This window comes from Mchenga conophoros, linkage group LG4 (assembly GCF_057382185.1).
Source record: "Mchenga conophoros isolate Kocher_MC1m ecotype Shallow Benthic linkage group LG4, M_conophoros_male_GT1.1, whole genome shotgun sequence".
In the NCBI taxonomy this organism is placed as follows: Eukaryota; Metazoa; Chordata; class Actinopteri; order Cichliformes; family Cichlidae; genus Mchenga; species Mchenga conophoros.
In genome coordinates, this window is record NC_140529.1 from 37483094 (window position 1) to 37492676 (window position 9583).

The window sequence follows — 9583 nt, forward strand, 5'->3', positions numbered from 1 at the left end:
AAAAGTTCTGAAGAAACAAACATATTAATAAAATAAAATAGAAGTCTATCAAATTAAAATGCCGGACACAATATAAAGCAGATATATAACTACGAAGACTGACCCTGATCAAGACTTCAGTACACATCAGTCTGTTCTGCTTGTTTAATTGCTCCTAAGATTAAATATTTTATGGTTTTACCTTTAACAGGGTGCCTGGTGGAAAAGCCTCAGAGCCTCCACTTTTATCTTTATGGAACCAGCTTCCAGTTTGGATTCAGGAGACAGACACTATCTCTACTTTCAAGATCTGGCTTCAAACTTTCCTTTTTGCTAAAGCATATAGTTAGGGCTGGACCAGGTGACCCTGAATCCTCCCTTAGTTATGCTGCAATAGACGTAGGCTGCCGGGGGATTCCCATGATGCACTGGGTGTTTCTTCTTCACTCACTATGTATTAACAGACCTCTCTGCACTGAATCATATCTGTTATTAACCTCTGTCTCTCTTCCACAGCATGTCTTTATCCTGTCTTCCTTCTCTCACCCCAACCAATCACAGCAGATGGCCCCGCCCCTCCCTGAGCCTGGTTCTGCCGGAGGTTTCTTCCTGTTAAAAGGGAGTTTTTCCTTCCCACTGTCGCCAAAGTGCTGCTCATAGGGGTCATATGAGTGTTGTTTTTTTCTCTGTATGTATTATTGTAGGGTCGACCTCACAATATAAAGCGCCTTGAGGCGACTGTTGTTGTGATTTCACGCTGTATAAATAAAATTGAATTGAATTGAATCTTTTATTTGTTTGCTCATGTTGGATGCTGGGAGTGAGCGCGGTCAAGACATCTTTTAGATTTTAGCAGAAAATGCTCTTTTAGAAATCAGTCTAAAGGCTGTTAGAGGCAACTGAGATTTAAAAAACACTTAAATTCTTTTAAAGTTGTGATAAAGTCCTTTTAAACATCAGACTTGAAAGGTTTGAGATCCACACTCGACACGAAGGTTGGAGTTCTCTGCACCACATGAAGCTGCCATGATGCTGTTCACTCAGAAGCAAGGCAGAGATAGACGCCAACAGGTAATAAGGGAGAAAACACACTGAAAACAGCCGGTCGCAAAACAACCCAAAAGATCACACTGTCACGTTCTGAAAGCTGCTCTTTGAAAACAAAAGCATGAAGATTTTCTTTGGCTGCTGTGTGGCGACAGCTAAGATAACAGCCTTATCTGAGGTAACGTGTAAAAATATTTTAAATTACCAGCAAGAACCCATCTTACTGGCAGTTCTTTGTTTCGCATGTTTGTGCTGTTATAGGGTAAACATGCACATATTAACATACGTATGCTACGATCAGTATTATAAGATAAATTAGCAGTGCCTGCATATTTCCTGAAATGTTGCTGAAGTTCATGGTTTTCTGTCTTCCAGCTGCTGTCTTCGGCTCTGTGACCTCAGCTCCTTGTTGCTCCTCCCACTGCAGAAAACTCAAAGAACTTTCTCCGTCCTCGTCATTTGTACCATTGTGTCATTTTACAACAAAACAGCTTTCTAATGTCTACATGGAACGTTTAAACCCCCAAAAGACTGTCTCTGTACAGTCCATGCATACATCTCAGGCTTGCGTGCAGAACCGTCCCATAATGCATTGCGTTAGTGACGTCACAATTAGCGGTTCTATTCAAACTTCACTGATTCTTTGCTTTAAGACTATTACAGGAAATCTACTGTCACGCAGTTAAGACCAAAGCTTTATTCTGAGCTTTGCTCCTCAGATCAAACGAACCTCGTTTCTGAAGAAGTCCACAGCAGAACTCTCAGCTGAATGCAATAAGTGAGTTTATTTGCAGGTTATACAATGCAGCAATAGGTACAAACCAGTAAACATGTTTGTACAATAAGCAAGCAGAGTGCAGACACAGGAAGGCTTGAATAAGGCAGCATTATCTTGATGATTTTGGTGGGTTAGACTTTTGTGTCCAATTGTTGATGATATTTTAGTAAAATGCCAGAATCTCTGAGTATTCAGTTTATTCACCAAACTGTGTCTTCAAACCTGATCTTAACCTGTGCAGAACAGGTTAGGCACAGACGTGGGCTGATACTTGGAGTTGCTCCGGATCTGGAACCAGGAAGTTTCGGAGGATTCTTTGATTCTTTATCATTGCAAGAAAGGACAGTCGTCATCAATACAAAGTAAAAAGTGGAAGGTGTTGTTGTGATGTTCTCAAAGACAAAAACTGATCTAGATCCAGGTATCCTTCTGGATCTCCAGATTCTGCTTTCAGGTGAGCTTTGCTTTTTCTTTCATTTTAAAAATAATCTACACAAAGAAAACCTCAACCAGGTCAGGGGTCAGGGTCATCAGGTCATCAGGTCAGGCCATTGTGTTCTTTTATAATGTGTTTAAAAACAGCCCATTTTTGTTCTTTAGGCACCAGAATAACACGTGAAGAAGCAGCTAGCTGGTCATTTATTAGAGTTTTGTTTTAATTTGACATGTGAGCTCTGCTTGGCTTTGAGGAAATTAGAAAACTGACAGGTATAATGGAGGTGAGCAGAAAGCTCCAGGCCGAGGGCTGCGGGGACTCTAAAGAGGTTAATACACCCATGCAGGTGAGATCTCACCTGATGATAAAGATGATGAAGAGGTTCTGAATAAAATAAAATGTAAAACTCAGTGCATAGAGCACATTTGTTTAGTTTCTCTGTCGACTAATTGCATATATTAGCGAATAATGGCTGATTTGGCATTTTTCTGAATTTTCAAATGAGAGTGAGAGATGTTAGATCTCCCTATAAAAAGCTGAGCTATGCAGAAGCTCATAATATAGTAAAGCCTGCTAAAAAGAATAGATTAGCTTCAGACACAAACAGCCTGAGAAGCAAACGTCAGAGAGGAAAAGCCTCGTCGTAGCCGTCCGGTTAGGACGAGGCAGGGGCCTTTTTCCTCATCACCCGCCTCTGCCTGACGACTGGAGCCACAGCAGTGCCAGTGTTGGGGTTGGTGCTGGCGCTGGTGTTGGGGTTCGGGTTGGTGTTGGCGTTGGAGCTGGTTGCGCGGCTGGTTTTGACCTCATCGATAAAAGTTTCTATGGCGGTGAACTTATCGGTCAGATCGCCCAGACGAGTCTTGAGGGCGTTGAACTCTTTGAAAAGGTCGTCTAAGGCCTCAGACAGCGGCTGGATCCTGAACACGGGGCGAGTGAAGACAATATAAATCAAACACACACGCAACGCTTTAGTTTCCTCTTCATCCTGTGCTAGTAGAGATTGCTGCCTGCTCACCACACACATAACTTTCACTAAAAGTCTCTTTGGTAGCACACGTGTGATCCTCGCTGCAGTTAGTGCTCCCTGTTCTAGTTTAAAAGTCTTTTTCTTGCAGGTTTTACATGACATCTGTAATTTATGTTCATGTCTAGTTACCCAGAAATATAGGCTACAAAGTCTTCTTTCTTTATACTCCTGTTGCAAACTGCACACTCTCTTCTCTCATTGTGAGTGGGTGTGTTCCTTAATGTAGACATTTATAAAGCAAACCATGTATGAAAGCGACCAACAGTCCAGGATCAATCACAACATCAAACTGTGGGTTAAAGTAAGATGACAAACACAGACTTTGATCAGTGGATCAGCAGAAAAACTGAACTAAAAGACTTTATGTAAGAAAATTAAATTTGAGGGAGAAACATGTCTGCAGCTGTGCTTATGTAACTTCTGGACCACAGCGATGTCTCGTCTGCTGACCTGCGGTGAGCGGCAGGAAGCTGCAGAGTCCCCCTCTGGAAAACTGGAGCTCCTTTCGGTCAGTTTCTATTTTGACGTTTAAATTGCCGTTTCAGCTGCAGCTTCCTCTGACGGCATCGGCCGCAGAGCGTACCCAGTAAACCCCCGACTTCATTTTCAGCCCCACGGCTAAACCGCATTCCTGTGGTGCCTCTCAGAGACTGTTTCGCTTCACTCACGGGGAACAGTTTACTCGTTCGTTTACACTCTTCTGTTACTGTCATGGATTTATGTAGTGAGAAAAGACCCAAATATATGCTTTCTATTTCAGCCTCTGTTTGTCTTGATGACAGCTTTGCACACAGTTGTCAGTGTACCGGCCAGCTTCATGAGCTCGTGCTGGATTTCTGGACTTCTTTGTGCACCTATCAGCTGTGCAAATGGCAAAATTCAGCTACTGCATTAGTCGCATTATGGCAGGAACACTCAGCTAAAAGGAACAGTAGATCTGAACTGTAAGGCACATCAGAGGTTTGTGTGCCGTGGGATTTTGTGGCGTCATAAACGAATAAATGAGACCCTCTCTCGTACCTGGCGTAGTTCGGCAGGAGAGACTGGTGGTCATTCTGCAGGAGCCCTTTCATCTGGTTGATGATGTCGAACCGCCAGTTGTCCAGAACCTCGGTCAGGTTGGCCACATTGCGCATGTTCACCCTGTCAGCTGGGACAGAAAGTCACAGCACTGTTAATTTTCAGCCATCTTCACTTTGTAACGATTAGTGAGAACACACCATAATAAGCCCCAGAGGTCCTGTTTACTTCAAAATAAATTCAGATTCAAGGAAGCTCCTGTGTGAGCCTCTTAAAGGAGTATTTCATATTTTAAGACACCAGCTTGGAACCTGCATGTACAGGTTTAACAGGCAGGCTTTCTCTGAGCAGTGTGATCTTTCACCTCTACCTTTGACCTCATCATGATGGACCCTGAACTTGACCCTTGACCCAGAGTAAACAGAGAGTAATCTGGGTGCTCACAGCCTTCCTTGAAGTTCCATTCGTCGGTGGCTTTGGACGCCGGGCGTCGCCTCTGGGCCAGCACCGTCAAGGTGGAGCCAGTCAGTACCAGCAGCAGCACGCTCAGCTTGGAGGCCATGATCGCACTCGCACCTGCAGGCAGAAGCAGCAGATGATCTGATGATGAGGAAGAGTGATTTCAATCCATCTGAGCCCCACTTTGAGCCCTCAGTTTTAACATTACCACCCTGTTAAATCGATGAATAACTGTTGTCCAGCCCAGCACAGAGGTTGAAACATATTTAACCCAAAACATGATGGTTACATAAATCCAACCAAGTTAAAATGGAAATACTGAACAGATCTCAACCCTCTGTAGTCTCATCAGTGTTGGCATCTTTAGAAGCATCCTGTGTCAGAGACCAGCACACTGATCTGTTACTGCGAGTGTGGTCTCTTTACAATCACGCCATGAAAAGCCTTCAGTTTTACGGTATTAGCTTCTCTCTCAATAAGTGAATTTAAAGTCCTTCTCCAACACAGCGTCTCGAATAATCAGGCCCCGTGTGGTCTTAAACACCTCGTTGTCTTATCCTAACAGAGCACTTGGAGCTGAACTGCAGCCAGAGCCTCCAGCTGGGTGAAATTTCTGATCAGACAGTTCTGATAAACACGCTGGTTGTCTTGTGCGAACTTGTTTTTATCATCTGTTGAACACCTCAGTTATTCATGAGTCCTCTGCCTGAGCACATCCTGTCTTATAAACAGTGTAGGAAGCGACTGCGAGGCTTCTCACAGGTCCTCTCAGAGCTCCCGCCGTGACACTGTCCTCTTTACACCGGCTCTACAAAAGGTTTAGGGTTCAATTTAAAAATCTGGTGATCACACACAGAGTTATTGATGACCAGAACTTCAGCCATAAATAAGTACTGGATCTCTGAGGTGAGCTGATCAGTGCTGGTTAAGGACAAAAGGAGACGTGCGTTTGAGGTTGTGGAACTTTTATTACACTTCCAGAAAAACACTTTTAGTTTTTTAACCTTTTTTTATCTCATAAAACATTTTGTGACTTTTGCTCTTGTAAAACAGTTTATTTACATATAAACTTTAAACGTTTGGGTCCAGCAGACAGACACACGCTCTACTTTTAAGATTGGACTTTTTTGATAAAGCATACAGTTAGAGCTGGATCACGCAACCCTGACTTTGCCCTAATTATGTTTTTCTTGTCCCTCTAGCACGGTTGGTTTTTTCTACAGATATGTAGACATATGAAAAGTTACTGTTTATCATTAACTGACTGGAGCCTTTCTCTGTGGTGTTGTTGTTGCCTGCACGCTTTCAGAATCAGAATACTTTATTGATCCCAAAGGATATTATGCTTTTTATGGGTTCCTGGGACACTGGTTCCTGCCCAGTCCAAAGACATCCTTGTTAGGGTTAACTGGTGATTCTAAGCTAGCTGTTAGTGTGAATAAGAGTGTGTCTCTCTGAGTTGGCCCTGTGATAGATTGGCGACTTGTCCCAGCTGCTCTCTGTTTCTATAAAGCTTTAAATGCCACTCTGTTCCTCTAGAATAAACTGTTGCATTACTTTTCATTAGTTCCTAACATATAAATACACTGCTCAAATAGAGGAGAGAGTTACCACCTACTTTGACCCCTGTCTATTGCCTTAGAGTTTTTTTGGTTTTTTGGAGGTTTTTTTGTTTGTTTGTTTGTTTGTTTGTTTGTTTTTACACCTATAGTTCGTTTACTCTGGTCTGAATCAGTTGACAAGTTTGTAAACTTGTAGTTTTCCGTGATTTGATTTCTTTTCACACAGAAAAATCCAAGCGAACTCCAAACGAGCCAAAAGGAATCAGTGCAAACCACGTAAGAATCTTCAGTCTGCTGATTGGCCAGATGCGTTTGAGGCGGGAGCAACAAAAGTAAATACAGGAAGAAGATGCTGCACTCTCAAATGTTGGAGAACACAGAGAATTAACATTCATTTCACGGATAGTTGCTAGCCCATACAGACCTTTCACCTCGCTGTATACCAGAACACAAAGCATACACTGCCATTTATTTATTTATTTCTTTATTTCTTTATTTTGCTCAAAATTGCAACGTACTCCTGCTAGGAGTCAGAAGTCAGATCACTTCCACATGGTAAATGAACCTTCTCCTCCAAAGCATTTCGGTGCAGTTGCTTTGCTCCGCACCCAACTGCGATTACTGCGATTACAACTGTACAAATGAAAAGGATAAACACCGCAGGTCTACCTCAGAACAGAAGCCCCGCCCACATTCTGTTGATGAGGGGCAGCTAATCAGAAGAAAGCGGTGGAGGAGCCCCAGTATGAGATAAAGAAGGATTATTTTGAACTGTGACTCATGCAAAGCTGCTCTAAAAATTGAAAATGAGAAGAACTGGTCCTTTCAAATCTTCCCCTTGTGTTTCTTTGTCTTATTTCAATCATTTAAATGTTGACATGTGTCCCACTTGTCTCTTTTAATCCTTGTTTATTCTGCTCTGCTTTGCTTATTTCCTGGTTTACATGCAGACGCAGCTTTTCTTTTGACACCTCGTTTTTTATTGAGCACTTTAAATAATTTTGCTGTGTGAATATTGATTCTTTGACTGGGTGATTGATTGATTTAGAAATAATTGGCAACAATGGTTTAACGAAGGCACTCTAGCAATTTAATTGAATCACCAGCAAACCACCAACGGCTCAGCATCACACCCAAACGACTCAGACATGTCGATAAGTTTGGTTGTTTGCATGGCATTAAAATAATTGAATCGTATATTCAAGCTGCTTCTTTGTGCTCAGCCTTATGAAATGCAGATTGCCTCCTGCTGAACTGCACAATATCTGTCTGGAAACATTGCTCTGTACGGCCGAAGCGAGTTTGCTCTAGAGATTTGATTATTCCTCAGCACTGTGTACTACCACCGTGGCTATCAATCCTAATAAAGCAGAGAAAGGAAATCTAACTACTGAGTGTACAAACTTCTAAGTCTTCCAGGCTTGTCAGGAGTGGAACACAGGAAGAAGCGATAAACTCTCAGCTCCTGCAGTCAGCTCGCATTAAAGAGCGAGTCCGAGCCCGAGTCAGAGCGCCGATGCACAAACCAGACCTGACAGAGCGACTTAGAGGAGAGCTGCAGAGGCACGCCGAGTACAGTCTACCTCAGCAGCTTTGTGTTTGTTCCGCACATGCCTGCAAAAATACACAGAGGCAGCAGCAGACTATACAGCCGGCCTTCCTGCACACGTGTGTTTAAACAGAAATAAACCTGCCGTTAAGCTCAAAGTGAAGCGGACGGGGTTTGAAGCCATTTCAGGGATAATTCTGGTTCATTTCAACCAGTGATGTTTTCCATTGGCTCTCTCTGAGAAGACTTGTTGGATAACAAAGTTTTTTGTTTTACAGCTGTAGTCGTCTTTTTAGAATACGTGTCTGTACTTATCATTTGAGTCTCTTTTGAATCATTCATAAACATAGCATCCTGGGGAGTATCTATCTAACTATCCAGCCAGTTTAAAATCACTCGTTTTTGGACTGTCGAAGGAAAACAGAGGCCCTGGAGTGACTCCACACAAACTCCAAATAAAGGCAGCATACTGTGCACATATTATACATAATCATAAAAATCACCAGCAGCACTCATAATTAGTGGCCTGGTGTTGAGCGATGCCAAAATATGCTTTCCAAAACCTGTATTGATTTTTGTATTTGCACATTGGTGCATCATCCAGCGATCAGAAGAGGAACTGCCCCTTTAAATAAACTCTGTCATCAGGGGGGAAAAAACACTTATGTAACCAGTGTTTTTATTAACTATGACCCAGTCTTTCTTCATCTTTGAGCTGCCTAATCATAGCCACACAGACTGAGTGCCTTCAGTACAACAGTTCCTTAAGTTACCTTGATTTTCTCTGAAGGTCTACCAGATTATTTTCATGCAAACCCATCACTTACTTAGGACTCAAACATATCCTTAAACCAATGGAACACACTTGACCACCCGTAGTGCAAGTATACACACTCCCACAGGATCCAAAGAAGATAACCACACACACAAACAAACACATCTTTTTGCCTTCGTCTCTGCTGCAGTTTTTCTCCTCAACATCATTTTAAGCCACCAAAATCTCATCAGCTCCAACCAGTCTCAATCTGGGAACCATGAAATAAGTTTGGCCTCGCAGTGAAGAAAGTCACATGGAAACATTCCCAAGAGTTTTTCAATATTACAACGGCAGATGCCAGATTCATGTACATGCTCTGCATTAATAAAGAACCTCATTCAGGTGCATCTCAAGTATGCATTAGACTTATGGAGCTCGAGCTTTCATGCAGCACGAATACAATAAGTGTTTTCTTGCAAAGCAAAGTAGCAATGCAACAGTTTTTAACAAAATAACGCAAAACAAGAAAACAAGAAGAAAATATAAAGAAAATGTAAAAATAATACAGTTTAAAAAAAAACAGAGCCCTCTGATAGTGCTTCTCTTCCTTTTCTGAACCAGCCAGCTATAAAATAAATGTGAGTAAATGATGGATATTTCTGCACATACCTGCTAATGTTAATATGTACCTGTTGTTTTGCAGCTCCTCTGCTGCAGATCTTTTCACTCGTCCCAACAGAAGTGAGTGACAGGCATGCAAGAAGTGCAGAAAGTACCAGAAGGAGAGAACGCAAGCATAAAACACACCCCTCCTACACACAAGCATGCATGCACATGCATATAAACACTAAAAAAAACACTTCACGTTCTGAAACTCTCTCACACACACTCGGCATCAAACCTTCCCTCCGTCATTATGGAGGCCCGGTGGTCAGCACACTGTGGTTTGGGTTTGAGGCGACACAC

The 9583-nt window shown here is 42.4% G+C and overlaps 1 protein-coding gene across 2 annotated transcripts; it reads right to left on the reverse strand.

Moving 5' to 3' along the window:
- Positions 1-1792: 1792 nt before the first annotated feature.
- Positions 1793-9441, reverse strand: LOC146576732 (uncharacterized). Of its 2 annotated transcripts, none has more exons than XM_085272207.1 (4): positions 9307-9441; positions 4735-4866; positions 4291-4420; positions 1793-3160 (listed from the first exon to the last, which is right to left on the reverse strand). In XM_085272207.1, exons 2-4 carry the CDS (start codon positions 4850-4852, stop codon positions 2896-2898), a joined length of 513 nt encoding a protein of 170 aa, XP_085128333.1. In that variant the 5' UTR covers positions 4853-4866; positions 9307-9441; the 3' UTR covers positions 1793-2895. The 2 variants fall into 2 exon arrangements, with proteins under 2 accessions (XP_085128333.1, XP_085128332.1); XM_085272206.1 differs by having other exon boundaries at positions 9287-9432.
- Positions 9442-9583: the final 142 nt, after the last annotated feature.